Consider the following 25,743-nt stretch of genomic DNA (forward strand, 5'->3'; position numbering starts at 1 on the left):
GTGAGATACTCCCTATAGGAATGCGTCTAAAGGGATGCAGGCCTAGCAGATTTCTTCATTAGTGCTCTGCAGATGCACAGCTGACAAATGGGGATTTTGTCAGAATAACAAACGGTAGGAATATGCAACAAAGTTTGGTATAATCCTTGCAATGTATATTGATCATCCAGAGGGGAATGTTTTTTCTCAACAAAAATGGAGTTGCAGTTTAAAGGTAGTGTAGACAGATTTTGTGCTTTATATCCAATATTAATTTGTGCAAAATGTACGACAAATCGTGTTTGAAGTCAGCTCACAGCTACATTTATAGTTATTTTTGCCATGCATTGTGTTGCTTTTATTTTGTTCCTACAAACAAGTTAACATTAATACACCTTCTAAAACTGATTTCTGACTGATTTCAAATTAATCTTGATTACAAGATTTTTTTTCCATCTCAATTACAAGCCTTTTTCCCTGTAATCAACTTAAAGCATGCTGCATCTGACTTGCTCAAGAGTCTAAAGCTGTGTACACAAACCCTTAGACAAATGTTTTAACATATTAAAATAAAATAAATACGTACTTTTGGCTGCAGGTTTCTTCTCAGCTTTAGTCTTCTCTTTTGGCTCTTCCTTTTTTGTTTCTGAAATTAAGCAGCCAAAATATTAGCAAATTGATCACAACAGATGATTGTTCAAATGCTTTTGTAATAATAAAAACTTCAAATAAACATGATTAAATGACCATTCAAATAATTCTGATTTTATTGTCAAAGAAAGGATTATATCATTCATCTTCCAGCACCAAAGTAGGCAACAGCTGAATTGGTTTATTTCTGACTTGTTCTTTGGATAGAGATTTCAGAGCTTACATGTCTTTTGTACTGACAAATGTCTGCTCGGTCTAAAGTATTTTCAGTCTTTCATTTCAGTGGCTTGGGCTAGTGGACAGTAGGAATTTTGAAAATGTTCAAAAATGTTACTACAACCATGCTGCAGCTTTTAAGGGGAAAAAAAAGTAATGCTTTAAAAATGCACATTGCACTTAGCTTGCTTTAAAACTCTGAAGTACGCAAACCATTATATAAATGAAGGGAATAAAAAGAAAAAAGGTAAGAGGAGATCAAGGTCATGTCATGTATCCAGTCACTTATCCATCCATGAAGTTCTTGCTGCAATGTTCAACAGAGTAAACTCTGTTGAACCTGGCCCGCATTTTTTAAGTGGAGTTTAAAATGCAAGCGGTGTTATGGAGTAAAAGTGAATAGACGTACCTGCTCTGTGCTATAAATAGCTGTTTGTGGTTTTGCTCTCTGCTATGAATAGCAGGGAAAGGCCTGCATAAGGAAGTAAAGTACTCCCTTATCAGGCTAGTGATATTGTGAGGTTTTGGGGAAATTGACCCCATAATCCATTGCACCTATTTTAACGTCTCTGAATAGACTTGCTACATAGTTACAAAATTAGTGAGGTTGAAAAAAAGACATCAGTCAATGTTTGTTAATGTTGAAAAATCAATAAAAATTATTGGTTAAAAAAAAAAAAAGACATCAGTCCATCCAGTTCAACCTATGATGTGTGTGTTTGCTGTTAACCATACATTGTATATCTGTGAATGTTGTGGTCTTTAAGGTGCCCATCTAAAAGTTTTTTGATGGACAAAATGATTTAGTAATTACTACCTATCTTTTTTAAAGCAGAATTCCAGATGGACCAAGGAAGAAGCTGGAGACAGCTAGAGTGTGGAAAAGATATGTAAAGCTTGGGCACATCTTTTTGTAGGAAAGTGAGCCTAAAAAAGTTAAACGAAGTTCCACTTTAAGAACATTGCGAACTTTGTGACTTCCTGAAAATGCTAATTGTCTGTCCATCTGTGGCTTTAATACTATGAAATATTACCTCCGAACAAGTATGCAAGATCCAGAGAGTGAAGCCAGAATTCCTAATCTGCAAAGCTAATTGTGGGTCAGGAAGATTCTGGATCAACAGGACTTTCAGGTTGTAATCAAAAGAAGGGGTTAGTAATGGCAGCCTCAAAATTTGCTGAATGTAGGTTTCTATTAATACATTTGAAATTGTTTTATAACAGTATGTATGCACATTAACGACCATTGCAGTGCTTTGGACCACTGATTCAGAATGACAAAGTCACATTAGGATCATTAGGTATAATGTTAAGAAGATTAGGTTTTACTATGTTATATAGCCCATATCTTAAGAAAAGACAGTTATTACAAATATTACTACTAGTTGTATGCTGAGCACACGGATTATTTATACTAGATTTATGCAAAGCACAACCACAAGGGAAATTAGATGAGGATGTGAGAATACTCTTAGGTCTGTGCTAGGATTCCCTGCTTCAGCAAAAAATGTCATCCTGTTGCTATCTCACGACCATTCTCTGACTATTCTAGACTATTCTCTGCAAGCATCATATCCCTTATATCTTAGGACCAGCATGTATGTATATTGTTGGTTAAGTTTGTGATTAGGTAGGGTGTTAAATGACACACAATAGCTGTCTAAATAAATATTTTTAAAATAATAAGGAACAACCAACCTTTGGCTGCAACTTTTTTCTCAGGTTTTGCAAGTTTATCAGGTTCTTCTTTTGTAATTACTGAAAACAAGAAAAAAATATTAGTGCTGAAGATGCATACAGGAATTAAATAATATAAAGAAATAACAGTATCTTACAAAACTGAGTACACCCCTCACACTGTAGTAAATATTTTATTATATCTTTTCATGTGACCACACTGAAGAAATGACAATTTTCTGCAATGTAAAGTAGTGAGTGTACACCTTGTAAATTTGCTGTTCCCCTCAAAATAACAACACACAGCCATTAATGTCTAAACTGCTGACAACAAAAGTGAGTACACCCCTAAGTGAAAATGTCCAAATTGGGACCAATTAGCCATTTTCCCTCCCCAGTAGCATGTGACTCATTAGTGTTACAAGGTCTCATGTGTGAATGGTGTGTTAAATTTGGTGTTATCTATCTCAGTCTCTCATACTGGTCATTGGAAGAAGTTCAACATGGCACCTCATGGCAAAGAACTCTCTGAGGATCTGAAAAAAAGAATTGTTGCTCTATATAAAGATGGCCTAGGCTATAAGAAGATTGCCAAGACCCTGAAACTGAGCTGCAGCAAGAAGGCCAAGACCATACAGGGGTTTTACCAGGACAGGTTCCACTCAGAACAGGCCTCGCCATGGTCAACCAAAGAAGTTAAGTGCACATGTTCTGCATCATATCCAGGGATTGTCTTTGAAAAATAGAGGTATGAGTGCTGTCAGCATTGCTGCAGGGGTAGAAGGGGTGGGGGGGGGGTCAGCCTGTCAGTGTTCAGACCATATGCCGCACACTGCATCAAATTGGTCTGCATGGCTGTTGTCCCAGAAGGAAGCCTCTTCTAAAGATGATGCACAAGAAAGTCTGCAAACAGTTTGCTAAAGACAAGCAGACTAAGGATATGGATCATTGGAACCATGTCCTGTGGTCTGACGAGACCAAGATAAACATATTTGGATCAGATGTTGTCAAGCGTGTGTGGTGGCAACCAGGTGAGGAGTACAAAGACAAGTGTGTCTTGCCTACAGGTCAAGCATAGTGGTGCGAGTGTCATGGTCTGGGGCTGCATGAGTGCTGCTGGCACTTGGGAGCTACAGTTCATTAAGGGAACAATGAATGGCAACATGTACTGTGACATACTGAAACAGAGCAGGATCCCCCCCCCCTTTGGAGACAGGACCCCAGAGCAGTATTCCAACATGATAACATCAAACACACCTCCAAGATGACCACTGCCTTACTAAAGAAGCTGAGGGTAAAGGTGATAGACTGGCCAAGCATGTCTCCAGACTTAAACCCTATTGATCATCTGTGGGGCATCCTCAAACGGAAGGTGGAGGAGTGCAAGGTCTCTAACATCAACCAGCTCCATGATGTTGTCATTGAGGAGTGGAAGATGACTCCAGTGACAACCTGTGAAGCTCTGGTGAACTCCACGCCCAAGAGGGTCAAGGCAGTGCTGGAAAATAAATGGTGGCAGGGCCAGCCCTACCATGGGTCCCACTGGGTCCATTGGACCCAGGCAGTACTTTGTAAGGCAGCAAATTGATGCCCAAGATTTTTTTTCCAGCAGTTTTGTGTATTATTAGTTCCTTATATGATTTGTGGTGTGCGCAATGACGTGGTAGAGGACTCCAGTGGCAACCTGCAAAAGCTCTGGTGAACTCCATGCCCAAGAAGGTTAAGGCAGTGCTGGAAAATAATTGTGGCCACACAAAATATTGACATTTTGGGTACAATTTGGACATGTACTCACTTTTGTTGCCAGTGGCTTAGACATTAATGTCTGTGTGTTGAGTTTTTTTGAGGAGACAGCAAATTTACACTGTTATACAAGCTGTACACTCACTACTTTACATTGTAGCAAAGTGTAATTTCTTCAGTGTTGAAAAGATATAATAAAATATTTACTAAATTTTGAAGGGTGTACTCACTTTGGTGAGATACTGTATCTTTCTATATACACACACACACACACACACACACACACACATATACATACATACATATATATATATATATATATATATATATATATATATATATATATATATATATATATGTATATATATATATATATATATATATGTATATATATATATAGCGATATTATTCCAGATTTAAAGACCTTTGAAAACCCAGCAGTACCTCTGATAAGTATACCAACTGCCAACAGCAGATGCAGCTGTGTTGCTGCAATAACGCTTGAGAACATGTGAAAGTCAGCACACTTGCAAAGAAGTTGGGTCTTGTCCCATGTCAAGGGCACAGGAGCTCCTAGTACATATTTGTGCAGCATTTCTAACTTTTTTCTTTCCTGAAATGCATTTAAAATTGATTGGAAAGATTCCTTTACAGTCAGAATATCAACACATGGAATAGGATGGCAATTTCATGTCCAAAGGTGGCCAGTCAACCAACCACTGTATGGTGGACCTAGTGACTTAGAAGGTTAGAAAATCTATGCAGCTTATTATCATCCATTCATTGAAAATCTGAAGCCTGTACCATTTCCTATGCAATGTTAGTCATGTTTCCTTTTCCTCTCCATTGAACCCTGTCAACTTAATAAAGTGCTTTCAAAAGAGAAGTGTTTTAGATACCTAGAGGGGGTTTTATTTTCAGGTTCAAAATCCAAACCAGGCACCACAAATATTCCCTTACTGCCTAATCAAGAGTTTCTGTAAACAAACAAATTACAAGACTCAACTGAATCTTACATTATTTATAATGTTAATAAAACACATATTTCCCAAATGCTTCAATATTTTACAGTATTTAACTAAATGTTACATTTGTATAATGTGAATGCTGTAGGTTTTAGCGGGCAACAGGTGCTGAATCAGTACCATATCCACTAAATGCCAAATATCTAGAGATGAACCCATCCACATAAATTTCGTTGTGACAGATGTCCAAGGTTAAAGATCGAGTAATTTATTTTTTATTTTTTACTTTTTCAACTCTCAGCAGATAACTATTATTACATGTAAATAAACAGCTGCTGGGTTTCGGCTTGAGCTCAGGATTGATTTGAAAAAACAATTATATAAACTGCACCTTTGTTATTTGGCACATAAATGTTTGGATAGAAGCACAACATAATATATCAAAACCCTCCTGTTATAATTATTACTATTATATATATATATATATATATATATATATATATATCTATATATATATATATATATATATATAGATATAGATATATATATATATATATATATTAAAAAAAATGACAGTTACTAACCTTTGGCTGGGGCCTTTTTCTCAGCTTTCTCTTTTTTTACAGGTTTCTCCTTTTCAACTTCCTTTGCAACTTCTGAAACCAGAATTATTAGGAAACTTATGGTAAGGCAAATTCTCCTATACACAGTAATGCCCACTTTGAGCCAGAGGACCACACAGCATACAGTTTATATTGACCCAAGCTCACGAGAAATTTGGGCAACCAAAAATATGTAGTCATTTTTTGGGAAAAAAGGGTTTGATTTGAATGTTTGAGTGATTTGCTTCTGGTTATATAGGAAGAAAAATACATGTATTTGTAATTACAAATTACAAATGGAATAGAAATTGTTCTAAAAGCCTAAATTATATATAGAACATTAAAGCAGCAACTCTTCTCTGAGATATAACACAGTCCTAAATCATATATTATTGTACAGAGTGGTAGTAAAATTAAATTCAATACTCCAAACAACGGTGTTTTAGTAAAGTCCAAACGAGATGGAAAATGCTCTTTATCGGTGTCCGCACCGTCCACCACTTTATAGTGTGTGATCCTTCAGCTATCACCACTACCATAGAAAAAGTGCTCTCTTCCCAGCTTGCACAGACCTCCCATCGTGGAAGGTAAATTACGTTTGTGGCTTAAACCCAGCCAGGGCCTTTACATCCGAGGAACACCTTTAGACATGTAGACCAACCGTCCAGGAAGCATTGTCACATATGATCCTAAAAATGTAAAAGGCTTACCATAGGATACAATTCCTGAAACTTTCTTCCAAGTAATCAAATGATTTCACTTACATCAAAGAAATTGTGTACCTGCATTTAAAAAAAAACAAGTTTGCAGGCAAATAGCATCAACCCATCCTTCTGGGACTTGAGGATCGCAGTGACGTCAGCACGTTGCTCCACCCTAAATCCCAACTCCATTCACACTCTTTGTCCCCCCCCACCTCTTTGTTCGACTGGTTATTTTATACACTGTTGGGTCTGGGAAAACCCCAACTCTGATGTCCCTGATTATTGGGAAGTGGTCTGTTAAATTGACCAGCCCCCTTCCCATTACGGAAATGGTTATGCATTAGGGGCATTATGTCGATCAATCTCACCATTCCCATTAGGAGTTTTTCCATTATACCAATGGCTGTCCTGTTTGTCCTATCTGTAACTATTTCTAGGAGCCTTCCTATCCTGCAATAGGAAGAACCCATTTTGGGTGGTGACATTATGTTTGAAGTTTGGCCCATCATTCCTTCCTCCATATTGGCATAAACGGGGGGGGGGCATGCCTATAGTTATTGTATTGAGACCCATCCTGAACATTACCACCATTCTGTCCTCTATAGGGAGATTGAGAAGAGTGGTATCTAACCCTCCTCTTAGGTTTAGATGTGTTTTGTGGATTAGGAGGACCTCTTACTGGAGATATGGAAAAAACTCTCCTGACTGGATTCGGGCAAATGTCAGATGGGGCGGAGCGACGTGCTGACATCACTGCAATCCTTGAGTCCTGGAAGGACGGGTCTGTGCAAGCTGGTCAGTGAGTACTTTGTCTATGGTAGTGGCGATAGCTGAAGGATCACACACTATAAAGTGGTGGATGGTGTGATCATAGATAAAGAGCATTTTCCATCCCATTTGGGCTTTACTAAATGTTTGGAGTATTGAATTGAATTTTACTACCAGCGCGGCTCTGTACAAGAAAATTTGTAATTATTCATCTCAAAATTACAACATATATTGATGCACTGTGTATTTATAGTAAAGTTACAGAAGAGAAACTGTGCACAGTTAGGCTAGGTTCACACTTATGCGTGGCAGGAAATGCCACGATTAATGCAGAATTCCTGAACCACATTGCAATCGCACTGCCCTTGAATTTGCTGCAGGTGTCAATACAAAGTTAATGACACGCCAAACACAGGTCACAAATGCAGTGTGTTTGCCTGCACCAGATTGCACTAGGTTGCATGGTACAAAATGACTGTGATTCTGTTCTGTGTGGCTCCAAAAAAAAAGGTGTCTGCATCGTATTGCAGCAGTGTGAGCCAAGCCTTATGCATAAAATTGAGAAATAAGCTTTTGTCTATGTATACAATTTGTGAATAATCAGATATTTGTTAAGAGCTAAAAAAAAAAAAAAAAAAAGTTACCTTTGATTGGAGCTTTCTTTACAGACTTTTTTTCTGTTTTTTCTTTAGCACTTACTGGAAAAAAAAAAATGAATACGATGAAAATAATGACTTCTTACTGTGTTCAGTAAGCGTGTTTGGATGGGTACTAAAGTTTGGTGCATGAATCCCCTGAATCTCCCTGTAATAAGAATGAGGTACCCTAAAGCAGTAAAATGTAACAACTTTCTCTATTTAATGAACAGTGGTACAATGTTTCATCCCCTGCCAGGTCTTCCCTGCTGTCTGTATTATCTCCTTCCCCATCCCAGTATAACAATTTAAAATTCAAAATGGATTTACAGCCAAACTATCGTTTCAAAAAAAGGTTTGTTAACCCTTTCACATTACTTGGATTTCTGCATGAGTGGTTCCTAAACTGTAGCTTGATCTACTAGTTAAAATGCTAAGCAAACACAATCTACCTAAATGAAAGAGTAGCACAAGCCTCAAAACTGCATGCGCCCGCAAAATAAAGATATTTTAGGGTACAAAAAAATATCAAAAAGGTGGCACTTTCACTATTTATCCTCTGGAAGGTTTTACCCCTTCACGACCAGGGCATTTTTTGCTATTCAACACTGTGCTACTATAACTAGTAATTAGATACTCATGCAACACATGAAATCATGCAGGGCCGGCCTTTGGGGTGTGCGAGCTGTGTGGCCACACAGGGCACCAAGGGCAACAGGGGCACCGTGCGGCCATCACAGGTCACAGATGATCAGGCCGCATAGTGGGAGGTAAGTGGCAACCGCGGCCTGGACAGGGCCAACACAGGCCATGGCCGCTGCTTACCTCCAGCCGTGCGGCTGTGCTTCAGTCTCCTATAGCTGCAGGGCTGAGCTGTGAATCTCACACAGCACAGTCTCAGATCCCCCACCGCTGCCAGATCCCTCCTCCTCTCTGCAGGGACGCCAGAGAGATCATCAGCTCCTCCTCCTCCAGCCCCTTCTCCTCCTCCTCTCGCCCCTTCCCCTCCTGGGTCTGCCCGCTCACACTCCCCGGGGATGTGTGGGCGGGAAGTTTAAAGTAAAAAGAAAAGCTGCAGACAGCGTGAGCCTCCATAGTGAGGTAAATAAGCTCTGTGTGTGGGGTCTCTAATGTAAGGGGGGTCTCTGATGCAAGGGGGCTTTGTGTGGGGGGGTCTCTGATGAAAGGGGTATCTGTGTGGGGGGGTCTCTTGATGTAAGGGGGGCTCTGTGTGGGAGGTCTCTGATGTAAGGGGGGGCTCTGTGTGTGTGTGGGGTCTCTGTAAGGGGGCTCTGATGTAAGGGGGGGCTCTGTGTGGGGGGTCTCTGATGTTAGGGGGGTCTGTGTGGGGGGGTCTCTGATGTAAAGGGGGCTTTGTGTGGGGGATCTCTGATGTAAATGGGGCTCTGTATGGTGGGGTCCCTGATGTAAGGGGGGCTCTGTGTGAGGGGTCTCTGATGTAAGGGGGGCTCTGTGGGGGGTCTCTTATGTAAAGGGGGCTTTGTGTGGGGGATCTCTGATGTAAATGGGGCTATGTGTGGTGGGGTCCCTGATGTAAGGGGGGCTCTGTGTGGGGGGTCTCTGATGTAAGGGGGTCTCTGTGGGGGGTATCTGATGTAAGGGGGGCTCTGTGGGGGTTTCTGATGTAAGGGGGGCTCTGTGAGGGTCTCTAATATAAGTGGGTCTCTAATGTAAGGGGGGGCTCTGTGATGGTCTCTGATGTAAGGGGGGGGGGGCTCTGTGAGGGTCTCTGATGTAAGCGGGGCCTCTGTGAGGGTCTCTGATGTAAGGGGGGCCTCTGATGTAAGGGGGGCTCTGTAGAGGGGTCTCTGGTGTAAGGGGGGTCTCTAATGTAAAGGGGCTAAGTTATTAGTGATCATAAAAAAGAAAAGTCAAATAAAGGTGCAAGAAAATGTGCGGGGGGGGGGGCCCAACAGAATTAGCTCGCACAGGGCGCCTGGACACCTAAGGCCGGCCCTGACTGTATGCAAATGAAATTGATATCATTGTTTTCACACAAACAGAACTTTTTTTATGGCATTTGATCACCACTGTTTTTTTTTAATTTTGAGGTTGTGAGGATCACTAACTGACACCGCCGTTGCTGATGACACTAATTCAGTAATTAGTGAGAATAATGTACACAGACACTGAATTAATGACACTGGCTGGGAAGGGGTTAACCTAGGGGTAATCAAGGGGTTAACTGTGTGCCTAACAAGTGTAATGTGGGCTGCTTTTACTTACTAATCTGGCTGTTTTTTTCTCCCTGCTTTTCAGGGAGAAGAAACAGCCATATCGCTGATCCTGTGTACACAGAGTTCTGTGTGTTTTTACAGTAAACACATAACTCTGCGTGTGATTGGACACAGCCAATCAGAAGATTTTGGAACATATGCACCCCAAACCCAGAAGAGAGACATGACTGTACCTGGCCCTGCCACCCACTCGCAGCATATTTGCTGTGAGCAGTTGGCAGGTGGTTAAAAAAAACTTTACAGCTATTCAGTTTAAAATGTGATAACATTGGCCAGATAAAAGGTACTCTTTAAAGATTATCAGGGACCTATCAAAGGTCTTTGATAACGCCCCCAAAATAGGCGGGAGAAACGCGTTGACGCACTTCCTGGCAGAAGAGCATCACACGACGTCACTTCCTGAAACCACCGTGGAACACACGCCGGCAGCGTACGCGGAAGTGGGACAACTTGTTGTGACTGCTTATTCCAATGCTGATTACAATTACACGTTTGTGAGTAGTATTCTTATATTTTAGGAAATAAAACACCTACGGGCTTTGCTATGTCTGGCTCCTTCCCCTTCTTTTAAATGTATGGTCGTGGAGAAAGTGGAGAGGAGCTAATACAGAGATATTTTGGAGGCTGTGCTGTATCCATCCATCCATCCATCCATCCAGGGGATATAGTCTCAGTTTTAAGGCTTGTTTTTATCCTTGATCTGGTGAGTGCATCCCCATAGGGGGTTTCTTTCCTGAGAGCACTTTGGCACCTATGTGGATTACTTTGAGCACCTTTCCAGCACCTTAATTCCAGTTAAGGGAACCATTCATTTTGGACTGCACTTTAATTCAAAAATATATCTTTTTGCACTACTGCATTTGTTTGCACTATGGACATTATATGATTGCACTTTATTATATGCACTTTAATATAAATGAATTTTGCATTTATTGATCATACTTTGCACGGATTCATCTAATAACATTCACCATTATATATATTTTCATATTTTTTTATATACATGTTAGCGCTGCTTTTTGATTGATTTTTTTATTTTTATATGTCCCCCTTGCCCTCCACTGCAGATAATTAAGCACAGATTGTGGTGATCTCAGGTAATTCAGGCAATTTGTGTCAAACATTAATCCCCTGTTCTCATTGACTGCAGCTCTGAAATTGTGCAACTTCACAAATTGCACAATTTCAAAGTTGAATGTCAGTGGGACTTGGATGACATCTGTGTGGCTTCATGCTCAGATGTCTATGCAAGTTGCACCAAAAATCACCAAAAGTAGAGCAGGAGCTACTTTTTTAAAATTTGATTTGATTTGTACACAGCGATTGCCCCGAAATAGATTGCAAATTGTCATGCTATTTGATTCGTCATTATGAATGGGGGCTATACGTGAGAAGTTAATTTGCTCCTTTCTTCTCATACACTGTCCAAATATACAATTAAATATAGATATTTACATAAATAAAAAAATAAAAGTGAATAGCCAAATAAAAGATAAAGTAAATTGTTTTTGTTACAATATTCACCCTCAAACCAGAGATTCCTATTAAACATACTTTTTGTTTTTCTGCTGATAGGTCCGTAGTCATTCTGACCAAGCAATAGTCTGTAACTGGGCAGTGAACGTTGAAGCAGCACAGTGATGAGTTCATCTCTCTTCCACTCTGCTATCTCCTTCCATCAGCATGCTTCTTGTCAGCATATGAACTCACTGGCCTTGTACTGTTTCTTCCTCTCAAGCCCGTTTTACATGGGCTTCAGTTTGTACAAGAGCAGTGAAACCCGGACACATGATTCAAAACCTGGACTGTCTGGGTTAATCCTGGACAGGTGGCAACCCTACATATATCTCTGTTGTAACGAAAACTATAAACATTAAAATGTACTAACTTTTGTCAGTAGCTTTTTTCTCTGCTTTTTCCTTCTGTTCAGGTTTTTCCTTGGCAGCTACTGAAATAACATAGATGCACAAATAAAAGACTGCGGAAATAACTATTACACAGAATTAAAACATACAACAGCCATAACTTACTGGCTGCATGTGAAAAAGTTGTAGTAGACAAGGAGAAATAAATGTTCTAAATACATGTCGTAAAAAAGCAACATGCCTGTCTCAGAGCTTGGCTCTCCTACTATATTACAAAGATTCCTTGTTAAAGTGACACTAAACTCATTATAAAAAAAATATATATTTTATACATTGTGACGGGAGTCACTTTGGGCGCGGTATGACCAGGAAACTGGGGGGCACTGGGGATATGGTTTGGATGGCTCCAAATGGGACAGTGATATTCAGGAATGATGTCTCTCTTGAAATATGAAGATTTTATTCCCTGTACATTGTGAGGTCTCTGACAAGGAAGTACAACTCCTAATATGGGCATCCAGGAAGTTTAATGTGGAGACCGACTGTCTAACGATGTTGCTTTTGTCTGAATAAGTAAATTGTGATATTCTTGTCTGAGGTGGCTTTCCATTCACCTATTGTTAAGTGTGCTAATGAACTCACCTGTTGTCTGCTAAGGGATGTATTGACACTCAGAGTAATGTGTATTGGGGGCTCGTTATGTAACCATTGTGTGATGTTGGGGGCTGGATTTGGGTCATTGTTCATGCAGTGACTGCATTACTTCTGACGTGTATATAAAGCGTGTATTCCTTTTCAATAAATAGTCTGATTCCTGCTTGACCCTCAATACAGTGCCTCGTCTCATACTTGGGGGGGGGAGATTATTTGTATGGGCTTCTTGTTCGGCTGAGTGGAGTGTCCGGTAGCTGCCTTTGTGTTCTGGAATGAAATGTCCAAAACGACTGTAACGCCTTTCATACCCGGGGTGTCGTTACATACATACAATTGCGCAGTCTTGCAACGCTGTACCTAAATAAAATTGATGTTCATAGAGACCTGTGATCCTATATAGAAGGATCACAGGCATTACAACAGCTGCCTGTCCTTCTCTCTCAGCGGGGAGCGATCGCGGGTGGCTGGCGGCAATTGGTGCCACTGGTACTATGTATCGGTATCCCCGCTGCCTAGTGGGGGCGGGAGCGCTTGGCTGGGAGTGCTCCCGCGGATCGCCCCCAGGAGCACTCCTGTGGATCGCCTTACAGGTATGACGATTTGTGCAGCCTAGCCAGCCTGCCGCAGTATATATGCGGCTGGTGGTCGGCAAGTGGTTAAGTATATATTCCTATTATAAAAAAAATATCTTCTATGGCTCTCAGCTACCTCCAAATCTCAAAATGTCTCTTTTTGCAGATGTGTTTTGATGTCCTGTTAGAGGGTGGCTACATTCATTCTTCATGGACCTACTGTGTGTAGGAACCTAGCCACCCTATCTTGCTCACTCTCAAGATGCACTAGGAACTATGGGCTATGCGATTTGTAGTGTACATCCAGAGTAGTCCACATGACCACATAACCACAACTAACATGCATTGCTTGTTTCAAACAAATGAAAGTGAGATGGGAAAGGAGAGGTTCAGTAACTCACAGATGATGTTACAAAGAGGTGGAAAACACAGTAAGAAACAATTTAATGAAAAATAGATTACAGGGCCATTAGATAGTGAATGTATATGGAATAGGTTTGAATAAAAAGGATATTGTTTGGTGTCACTGCAACCCCGTGAAGCTGACCAAAGAGGACCTTTAAATAGGCTTTAATGACTGGGAGGTGGTGAGACTTCTATATCAACTACCCACCCCCCTTACTGAGTCCAGGGTTTTTTCTCCCTCTGTATTTTTTTTTTTAGTTTCAATGGTTTTTATTGAATTTTTCAACAAAGGAAAAGAAAAGGTTACAAACAATAACAGCAGTGCAGCATTAAATTTAACATTCCACTTAGAGTAAATGACAAGGAGAGGCGTCAATAGACTTAGAGAACTAGTAAGGCAGATCCCTGTCTCAGGCATTTCATGGTATTAACGACAGGCCAGGTATCCGACATTCCCCCATCCCTCCCGGGATACCCCAGTGGGAGCAAAAACTGCATCCCGGGGGGAATGGTAATCTACTTATAATGAATGGTTATTGAGAAAAGAAGATACTGCCTCAGGAGTTTAATACATTAGCATGAAGGATGCTACAACAGTGGGAGAATGGTACAAATCAGCTGTGAAGCGTATGCATCCCATTTGCAGAACTAAAGCTTACTTTAGGATAAGAGGGAGATGGTTTCCATATCCCTTACTAAACTGGAGTACTGTAGTGAAGTCCATAACCCAGTATAAAGAGCCTCATTGGCATATAACTTCCTGGTCCTGATCCCCATAGCCCTATTGGGAGGGGAGGTAATAACAGTATCTAGGTGGCAGAGAGGTCAGGACCAGCCACAACATAATATCGACTAGATAACCCGGGGAGAGAGGAACTTCAAACCCATCTTCCCCATAAACTGTATTTAGCATATACCAAAAGGAATTCTACTAGCAACAAAAACAGAACCCCTCGTCGTGTGGTTCATTGTGAAAAGTGAAAGTTATCTCAATGAAGTCAGGCAAAAAGGCCCACTGGCCTAAAATAGGAGAAGAAAGAAAGAGGCCAGGGGGAAATGGAGAAAAGGAGAAGAGGGGGAAAAGAAAAGCAGTAGAAACGCTAAAGAACAGCCGGTCTCCAGGGCCGCAGATGGTTATCATTTAGTTCGGGTGCACGCCGGGAACCAATGAGATTCCCACATATGTGGCCCAAGGTTCCCAGATTCTTTCAAATTTCGACACAGTGTCCGTGAGCACACTCACCAATCTCTCCTGGGCCATAACCCATGTGATCTTATTGCGAATCTTCCGGATAGAGACAGTAGATTTCTTCCAAGCTCCTGCAATAGAGAGCCTAGTGCAGAGTAAAATGTATAGAATCAGCTTTTGGGTGTGTTTCGGCACCCCAGGAATTAGTGTATTTAGTAGGGCTATTTGGGCCGATTTTGGAATTCTGTGGTTAGTGACCTTATAGATCATATGAAAGATCCGATCCCAAGTGCCTCTTATACGTGGACATTCCCACCATACATGGATCATGGACCCTGAGAGCTGACATCCCCTGAAACACAGGGGTGAGGAGGAAGGATACATTCTGTGCAACCTCGTTGGCACCAAGTACCAGCGGGTTATGACTTTTAAGCTAGCTTCCATTAAAGATACGCTGCCTATCCCTTGAAAAGATCGGAAGCATGCCCTGCCCCATTCCTCCACATCCCAAGATTCCGCCAACTCCAATTCCCAGGCCTTCATATAAGGCAATTTGTCCCCTATGGAAGCAAGTGACAGGTATATCAGAGAGATGCCCCCTCTCTGTTCCCTGGAGTTGCAACACCATACCTCATATTCCGTAAAGGATAGGGGGGGAGTCTCTTTCGCTGAGATTGATGAGAGGAAATGGGAGATTTGATAGAAACGGTATGTTTCAGATTTTGGCAATTCAAGCTTGTCAGTACAATGTGCAAGTGAGAAGGGTCCGCTTTGCGTAAAAAAGTGTCCGATACGATAGAGGCCCTTGTCTAGCCACCACTGGAACGCCTTGATGTCCATTCCTGGGTGAAAGGCCGGATTGTGGAATAGATGAGATAATGGACACATGCTAGAGGTGAGGGATGGCAGACATCGTAGTTTGTCCCATAAAGCGAAGGAGGACGACAGGACCGGGGATAGAATGGGAGGTCTGTTTTTAGGGGGGCACCAGAGAAGGAAATCCAGTGTGTAAGAGGGTACTGCCTGTTTTTCTATTTGAACCCAATCCGGCTTTTCGTAGCGGGAGTATATTATGGATAGTTGAGACAACCTGGCGGCTTGATAATAGAGCCAGAAATTGGGGACTCCCAGCCCTCCTTGTTTCCTTGGGCAGTACAGAGTCTTGCGAGACAATCTGTATCCCTTGCCGCCCCAGATAAATTTTATGACAGAGTTTTGGAAAGAGCGTAACGGGGCTTTGAGAAGGGGGATCGGCAATGCTCTGAACAGGTAAAGGAGTCTGGGGAGCAGATTCATCTTTATAGCATTGATTCTACCCAACCATGATAAATGATGAAGTAACCAACCCTGCATTTCTTTACCCAAGACTTGGTAGATACTTGTGTAATTCGCTTTATGGAGATCTTCCAATTTGGCCGTCAGGTTAACCCCCAAGTATTTAATTTGCTTGTCTTTCCAGGTAAAAGCAAATGAAGATTTTAAACGTTGAGCCTCTACAGCATTAACGGAGATATTCAGAACCGATGATTTTGCCAGGTTAACTTTAAGGCCAGAGAATTTCGCAAAGTCTTCCAGCACCTTGCAAATGTTTGGCAGGGAGGTGGAAGGGGAAGTTACAAACATGAGTACATCATCCGCAAATAATGCACATTTATGTTCCTGAGGTCCGCACAACACCCCTTTTATATCCGGGTTGGTGCGGAGTGCAAGGGCCAGCGTTTCTATCGCTATGGCGAATATAAGGGGGGATAGGGGACAACCCTGCCTTGTTCCTTTCGAAATTGGGAATGCCCTCGAATAAAAGCCCTGGTATCTGATTTGTGCTGTCGGGTAGGAGTATAGAGACCTAATTATTCCCATGAAGTTATCCCCAAAGCCCCAGCGTTCCAGGATCGTGAATAAATACGGCCATTCGACCGAATCGAAGGCCTTTTGCAGATCTATAGAAAGAAGAATACCTTCCTGTGGACCTCTACCATCCCACCCAGTTTGCAATATGGAGATTATGTCAATAGCGCGTCGCACCTGGTCCGGACCCTGCCTCCCCGGGATGAAGCCTACTTGGTCCTTATGAATATAATGGTTGATGAAAGACGCTAATCTATTGGCCAGAATTTTAGTGAGGATTTTTAAATCATTATTGATTAATGAGATGGGTCTGTAATTACCCACCTCACCTGGGTCCTTGTCCGGTTTTGGAATGACGGAGATAAAGGCTATGTTGCTTTGCTTATCTATGGGAGTCCCACCTTTGAGAGTATTAAAAAACCTCGCTAGATAGGGGGAAAGCATCTCCGAGAAGGTTTTATAGTAAATATTAGAGAAGCCATCCGGGCCAGGGCAAGAGCCAACTTTAAGGTCCTTAATTACCAATTTAATTTCCTCTACAGTGAAGTTAGCTTCCAGGATATCCCTATGAGTTGTGGAAACACTAGGTATGGGCAAGTCCCGTAAAAAGTCATGCATATTGAGAGCTTTCCCGGAAGATTCAGACTTGTAAAGCCGTTCAAAGTAAGTTGAAAACTCCTCCATGATACGTTGTGGATTTTGGGTCCTACAACCACCACTTACAGATATTTTAGGAAGAGTCTGGAGTCTTGGTCTAGGTCTAAGGTTAAGAGCCAGCATAGAGCCCAACTTGTCCCTGAGGTTATAGAACCTGGCGCTTTGCCAGCGGAGGTGCTTTTCAGCCGAGTTGGTCAGAGCCAGGTTAAGTTCAGCCCTGGCCGCATCCAGAGCCCTTGCAGACACTGCGGTTGGGTTCTGTTTGTGGCAAGAACTAAGATTGGTGAATTCCTTTTCAAGCCGGTCAATATAAGATCGCCTATCTCGTTTAATGGTGGACGCAATTTGGAGAAGCTTCCCCCTGATTGTTGTTTTATGGGCCGCCCACAGAGTTGCGGGAGAAATCTCATCCACATCGTTCAGGGTACTGTATTTTTTTTTTTAATCTGGTGCTGCTGTGCATGCCTTTACCTGCACCGCATCATTCTTTTACAGAACATGTGAGGTCACTCCACTTGTAGTCAATGGATACTTCTTCCAGCCCTGTAACCTGAGTCCTTGTTCACATTGGTGCAATTTGTCATGCAATGTGACAGTTCCAAAGCACATGACAAGTTACACCCGATTGCCAGCAATGGAACGGTTCATATCGCCACTACTCATGTCTCAGTGATATACTAAAAAGGTTCCTGCACTACTTATTTTCTAATTTCATTGCGACTTGCATATACTTCTGGTAAATAAAGTTGCAGGCCACAATGAAATTGGCAGTGAAAATCGCACTAATCTGCGGCAGTGTGAACCAGGGCTGAAGGTCCATACCTCGGTATTGACCTGGGTCGAAGCTATAGTCTGCAGGAGCCTGAGCATGGGACATATGATCTACTGATCAAAACTGAAATGCTTTGTGTGACGGTGTTCACCTTCACTGGAATTTAAGGACAGATGGGTGATGGTTTGGATTGCTTCATATTTGTCAGCAATGTCTCCATGTAGAAATATTGAGATTTGTTCCCATTTGCCATGAGGTCTGTGATTTCTGAGTGCTGTGTGTGTTACATATCTTTCAGTGTCAGAGAGGCTTTCCTTTTGTTTGTGTATTGGGAGGGAATGTGGATTGCCCTGTCTCATGCTAAGTGCTGATGACCTCCCATTGTTCCGTGTCTGGCTATTGTGTACATTGATTTCCCCCTGGGGGCTTCTGTCTTATTACACATAACAGTCCTTCTAATCAAGCTATCGGACCACTCCCTGCTGACTCATTTTCAAGTCCTCATTTGCATGGCTAAGGAGGACCTGAAGGAGAACTGCATGTACTTTGCAATTGACCAATGGGAAAGCGGTTGTTGGTGGCGGGATGTTCCAAATTCTGTATAAAAGTGTGTTGTGTACTTCCAATAAAAGTTCTTCCTGTTGGAACTTACATACAGCCTGCCTGGTGTTTGTTCTTATGGATTCCGAATGGCACATAGCTGTAGTTCGGATCCCGGAACCTTGGATAAGTGAACCATCAGACGTTGCGATCTGCAAGCTGACTCACTAGTAGCAGAGTGTCGGGAGAGCGGAAGCGAGCGAGCAAGGGTCTCGTGACACTTTGCAAGCTTCAATGCAAAAAAATAAAAAAAGCATTTTTTTTTTGGGGGGTGCATTTATGATTTTTGGCAAAAGGCAGAATTAGCCTTTAAAATCCACTCCATCTTAATACCACCTTAACTTTGCCTTCACCGTTGATGCATTTTATCAAACTGAAAAATTTCAATGAAATTTCAAGTTTTTTGCCAAAATTTTGACAAAGTAAAAACTTTTAGCTTAATACACCCTTATTCAGCAACAAATAGCAATTGGGAACTTCTAAAAGGAGTTTCATAAGTATGACAATTCAAAGTAGGTTAAATAACATGTTATAGTATATTTGTCATTGTTCTCCCTGAATGGAGCTTCCAACCTTTGTCTGCAGCTTTCTTCCCAGTTTTTTCTTTGGGTTCCGGCTTGTCTTTTGTAACTTCTAAAATGAAGCAGAAAAATGTAATTAAATGGTATGCATATGAACTATGGAATGCTTAAGAAACATAAGATACTGACATTTTTTCTGCTCTCTTAGACTGAAGAGAAGCTCATCACAATGCATTCAACAGAAAGCAATCATGCTAGCCCTTACACAACGTTTGCCATATTTCAAAGTTCAGAGTTATTGAGCATTTTGCTGAGACATACCTGGTGCTTTCTTTTCAGCTTTTGTTTTTGGTTCAGATTTTTTCTTTTCTACGGGTGGATTAGAAATAAGAGATAAAATGTGCTTTAAAGGTTAGGAGAAGAATTTGGAACTCAAATAAAAAAACAGAAGAAAAGAAATAGGAGATATTGCCTATACAACGTAATCCAAACATAATTATTCTTCTATACACTGACAAAAAAGTTACCAAAAAAAAAAATATAGCAGACTCAATGGACTACTCAGTCTTTTTGCCGTCACTTTTCTGTTTTTCTGTAAGCTGAAAAATCAAGTTTTAGGCTGAACTCCAGTCACACAGCTAAATACATATATACAATATATACTGTATATAGGAGCTGCTTTGCTTGCCAAAGGTTTGTTTTTTTTATTTTTGTCTATCCAGTTCTGAGATTTACATAGCTCTGCCACATAATGGTGCCCTGTCTGGCAGAGGGGGGAACCTGATTTTCCTTGCTCCAGTTGAATAACACTTCCCTCCCCCGGCTTATGGCTGAGCGATGAAAAAAAAATGATAGAATGATGAGCTCATGTCTTTCTATCACACTGCTCTCTTCTCCTATCAGCATGATCCCTGTTAACAAATGTGCTTGCATCACACCTGGTTGGCTGCAAATCCTGCTCTTCCCTGCCCTAGCTTGAGTTCTCCTAAAGAGGAGTTTGCAAAAGGCAGGTCAATTTCATGTTCCCACACTGCTTACATTTAAAAACAATACATGTATTGATATAATAATACAAGGCCACATTATTTATTTTTCTATTTGGTCTGGAGTGCAAATTGAATGCCCAATTGGCCACCATGGATCTTATTTTTTCTTTGTTTCTGTTTTTAAACACATGCACTGCTATTTCTCTTTTCTGTTCAACGATCACTTTGTTATAGTACATCTTTCTTCCCGCTAGCAGTTACTGACCTTTGGGAGGAGCTTCCTTTTCAGCTTTGGCTTTCTTAGGTGTTTCTTTTCCTACAGCTAAAAAAGAAACACATAAATTAAGTACAGTGTTGAAAATAGCCACTGGTCAGGACAAAGTGCTTTTGCAGATTCATTATTTTCACAATGTCTGCACCATCATGCCCAACTTTCCAAAAAATATAGGAATTATTTATATATATATATATATATATATATATATATACACATACATACTTTTTCTTCCTGCAGTGGTTTTGCATCTTCCTTTGCAACCGCCTATTAGATTGAAACTATCCTCACGCTGCTGAGGTTTGCCCTGTGCTCCCATTCTCCTAGGTCACATTCACACCCATGTGTTTTTTTTTTTTTGTGTAATGTGTTTTAAATTCTCTTTACAAACATCACCATTCATTTAATTAAGGCATTGTGTTGCTGGAAAGTGCACCAAAGATTCAATGAGCAGTATTTTTATAATGAATTTCACTAAAACCTAAAAGGAAAAAAATTAAGCCCTAAAATAAATCAGTCATTTTACCCATTCAGGGCAAAGTAATAGGTTATTTCAATTGACCAACCACCTACAGACACTTACAGTCCCCATTCTCCACCCCTGTCAGAGCCCTGGCTCTTATCATTGTGTAAGCTCCCTGTCAGTTTGTAAAGGAGCATACACAGGGTTAATTACCTTTTTCCTACCCCACATAACAATGTCATTAATATAACCTTTCAACATAAATTTGAATGGGCAAAGCGATGGCTAAACACCTAATCCTATTGTCTGCTTATAGAGTACATCAGTTTTCAGCACAGGAGGATTAGAAACAGTAGTGTTTGGTACAGAGATAAGTGACATACACTATGAAAAAGTGTATCTCTTGCCTTTCTCCTTTTGGCCTAATCTTGTTGTTTTTTCCCTCTGTTATCACAGGGGTCATTTGGATTTGGATTAGGAGGGGTAGCTAGACACAGCTAGACATGTTTTAAAGGCTCTAGCCCTTAACCCTCCTCTTATGTTAGGGTCAGAACCGACCCGTTTTCAGGTTTTGAATGTCTATAAGTATCACATAAATTTGTTTATTGCATCAAGATTTTTTTACTTTGTCAGGAACCTCTATTTAAACAATGTAATAGAAAAAGAATCCTTTTCACTAAATTATAAAATACTGTGGTGAAAATGAAGACGTTTATGGTGTTAGGGTCAATTCTGACCCAGTTATAATATAGGATTTTAGGACACTAATAAGTGCCAAAACTGAAATCATAAACACTCTCTCTGCTTAGTAACATTGACAGCCAATCCCCTCTCAACCCTGTGAGCTGTAGTTAGGGAGGGGGCCTATCTCTTTTCCTGCTTGTCTGCTTCTCTAAATAAAGTAAAGAAACATAGGACAAATACATTTCAGAGTTGCTGACTTTATTTTACCATTTTTTAAATTTGAAAATGAGAGGTATGCTATCAAAAGAAAGGTCTAAGGGGTCACACCAAAAATATTAAAACCAATCTTTTCAAGGATAAAGAAGCCTAACAAGGTAACCAAGAGGTAAGAAACAAATTTGATGATAAATAATTATTCAGAGGGTATTTTATGGCTGATTTAAAACACGGGTCAAAACCGACCCGTTAACATCATGGATAGGAACAGAATTCTAACATAAGAGGAGGGTTAATAGGGATTGTGATACGCTCTAGCTGTTGTGCTTTAAGCGTTGGTGATACTAGTTGAATATATATAATTTTTGCAGACCATTAGCTCCACCTATTGCCTGCGTTGGTGGCACCTACGGAAGACTAGTCCAGCCTACACGTTATAGCCACTCCCTGGTGGGACCCCTTGGCCCTATCGGGATCATTTGGCTTGGAGTTATGTGGCATGCTGGTGGAAGATGCGATCTGAGGTCCAAATCAATGATAGACAAGCTAAAATGTTTGTAAAGTTTGGTAAGCAGTGGATATAAATTTTATAATATACTTTATGCTTCTTTTCTCTCTAATATGTTTGTATTTGTTTTTGTACAATACAAGTCATTGAAAATTGTTTTATTTTCTTATCATGTATTGATTGTCTTTTTTCTCTATGAATATTTTAAGGCATGAATGTAATCATGGCCTCATAAGAGGGTGAATTAAAAATGCTATAGTTCCTGATGAAGCTGGAGTATTCCCGCGAAATGCATAGAACAGAGCAATCACACATTTGATTACTACAATCACGACATTTGAATGCTGTTGCACTTTTTTTCGTCATATTATACGTGTTGATGTTTTTATATAAATAATCAATAAATATTGTTGGATTTTATATCTTGTTTTTTTTCTTACCAATATACTTTTGACAATAGATCCATTATAGTCCCACCCCCTTCCCTTGATTCAGTGGGTTCTAGGGCCACTGATTTGGAATCTTCTCCTTCTAAAGTGACATACACTATATTACCAAAAGTATTGGAACGCCTGCCTTTACACGCACATGAACTTTCATAGCATCCCAGTCTTAGTCCGTAGGGTTCAATATTGAGTTTGCCCACCCTTTGCAGCTATAACAGCTTCAACTCTTCTGGGAAGGCTGTCCACACTGTTCTATGAGAATGTTTGACCGTTCTTCCGGAAGCACATTTGTGAGGTCAGGCACTGATGTTGGACCAGAAGGCCTGGCTTGCAGTCTCTGCTCTAATTCATCCCAAAAGTGTTTTATTGGGTTGAGGTCAGGACTCTGTGCACGCTAGTCAAGTTCCTCCACCCCAAACTCGCCCAGAAGAGTTGAAGCTGTTATAGCTGCAAAGGGTGGGCAAACACAATAATGAACCCTACAGACTAAGACTGAGATGCCATTAACCACTTTACCACCGGAGGATTTTCCTGCTAAAAGACCAGGGGTTATTTTGCGATTTTTTACTGCGTGACTTTAACGGACAATCGCGCGGTCGTGCGACGCTGTACCTAAACGAATTTCACGTCCTTTTTTTCCCACAAACAGAGCTTTCTTTTGGTGGTATTTGATCACCTGTGCGATTTTTTGATCACGCGCTATAAACAAAAAAAGAGCGTAATTTTTGCAAAAACAACAATATTTTTCACTTTTTTTTATATGAAATTCCCCCCAAAAAAAATGTAAAAATCAAAATTTTTTAAAATTTTCGGCCAATTTGTTTTACGCTACCTATGTTTGGTAAAAAAAATCGCAAAAAGCGTATTTTGATTGGTTTGCGCAAAAGTTATCGCGTTTACTAACAAAGGGAAAGATTTTTGTCATTTTTGGTGTTTTTTTTTTTAACGAGTAATGGCGGCGATCTGCGATTTTTTTTGCGGTACTGCGACATTGCGGCGGACAGATCGGACCCTTGACTGACATTTTTGACACTTTTGGGGGTACCAGTGACATTACTGCAGTAATCAGTGCTATATATATGCACTGTTACTGCAAAAATGACACTGGCAGGGAAGGGGTTAACAGTATTGGACAGGGAGGGGTTAAGTGTGTCCTAGGGGCGTGATTCTAACTGTGTAGGGACAGGTCTACTAGTGTAAAAACAAAGATCAACAGTTCTACATAGTAGAACTGTTTGATCTTCACTTTTACACAGGGAGAACTGACAGGTGGCTTGTTTACACAAGCCGCTCTGTCTTTCTCCCGCTGTAGCGGCGATCGTAGTGTGACCGGCGGACATCGGGTCCGCCAGTCACACTCCCGCACTCCTCCGTGAACGAGCCTCGGCGGGCGCGCGCCTCGGCGGGCGCGCGCCCGCCCGCTATTGGCTCTGGAAGGAGTGACAGGCGAGCGACGTAGACCTACGTCACTCTGCCTGGCCGGGGCCGACTGCCGCAGTAAATATACTGTGCGCAGTCGGCAAGCGGTTAAAGTTCATGTGCGTATAAAGGCAGGCGTCCCAATACTTTTGATAATATAGTGTATATAGTGGTGGGGCTCATAGAGTGATTAAAATAATCAAAAATGCATATTAAATATTAAAAAATGAAAAGTCATAAAAATAAATATGACCTCTAAAATTCATCCAAAAAAAAAAGTGTCCAAAGTGTTCAAGGATTATTTATATTTTGATGCAAATATGGACACTATGGACACTTTGATTATATGATTCTGTATCATGGACTTTTTGATAGTTTTTATTTACTTCTTTGAACACTTTGGATATTTGTGTAGTTGAATTTTGGAATGAATAATCCCACTACTATGTCTAATATGTTCCTATGATTATATGCTCCTTCTAGTGGTCATAATGCAGTAGTTTTCTGAAAATATTACATTTTGGATGCTAAATTGAGCTCACAATCATTGGAACTAACATTAGACAAAATAAAGGGGTATTTATTTATGCATTCCATCTGTCAAATTCATCTCTTCCCTATGTCATCCCTTTCTGGGACCCAAGGAGCCACATCTGCCTACTGCTACCATATACATGCTGCCATATACATGCATCCATACAATCAGGTAACTGGGTGCCAATATACTCCCCTACTCTCCTACTTCCCTGTCCACTCCCCACTTTATGCCTGTGAGGTCCAATCTGAACAGAGCATATGGAATACACAGGGAATGTGGCGTCCCTACCATTACGTTCGCTGAAACAGCGACCTGAGAACCAAAACTGACTCTGTTGTGCAGTCAGAGTTGTAAGTGTTTATACAAACGCATTTGGTGAACGATGCACTGGGTAAAAGAGAACTTGTTGACATAAAACGCAATACTTAAAAAGCACAGTTAGACTCGATTCACATTAGCGCGACTTGTCAGGCGACTTGTCAGCCTGACAAGTCGCGCTCCCTCGCGGTCCATTGACCGCTACAGGACCCGTTCTAATAGGAGCGACACAAGTCGCCCCGACTTAGAAAAAGGGTCCTGTACTACTTCGGGGCGACCTCGGAGCGACTTGCATAGACTTCCATTATGTGAAGTCCCTGCAAGTCGCTCCGAAGTCGTGGTGCATGGGAATGCACAAGTCGCCCCCGAAGTAGTACAGAGTCGTGCCACCCCAGTGTGAACTGACTCTTAGTGTTTAATACTACTTTAAGTCTTCTAGGTTCCTCTCCTGTACTAAAATGTCTTACTCTAATTTACTACACACTGTGAGCTTTTCACAATGTGCATTAGAAACTGCAGCAAGACAGAAAAAGCCCACCTCATTTTCTAGCTGAAGGACATCCAGCACTATCTATCTCTTTGAGATTCTTTCAATTTCAGGTCTGTTTAA

The 25,743-nt window shown here is 41.0% G+C and overlaps 1 protein-coding gene across 1 annotated transcript in view; it reads right to left on the bottom strand.

Moving 5' to 3' along the window:
* Positions 1-25,743, bottom strand: part of TRDN (triadin) — a gene marked incomplete at its 3' end in the record, with an annotated part of 647,190 nt that overhangs the window by 380,550 nt on the left and 240,897 nt on the right. The window contains exons 12-19 of the mRNA XM_082250910.1: positions 20,533-20,589; positions 19,603-19,650; positions 19,334-19,393; positions 12,087-12,146; positions 7,950-8,003; positions 5,816-5,887; positions 2,545-2,592; positions 566-625 (exon numbers count right to left, since the gene is read on the bottom strand). Of these exons, the coding sequence (XP_082107036.1) occupies positions 566-625; positions 2,545-2,592; positions 5,816-5,887; positions 7,950-8,003; positions 12,087-12,146; positions 19,334-19,393; positions 19,603-19,650; positions 20,533-20,589 (459 nt within the window). The remainder of the gene's footprint in view (positions 1-565; positions 626-2,544; positions 2,593-5,815; positions 5,888-7,949; positions 8,004-12,086; positions 12,147-19,333; positions 19,394-19,602; positions 19,651-20,532; positions 20,590-25,743) is intronic.

This window comes from Pelophylax lessonae (assembly GCF_965119305.1).
Source record: "Pelophylax lessonae genome assembly, chromosome: 3".
In the NCBI taxonomy this organism is placed as follows: domain Eukaryota; kingdom Metazoa; phylum Chordata; class Amphibia; order Anura; family Ranidae; genus Pelophylax; species Pelophylax lessonae.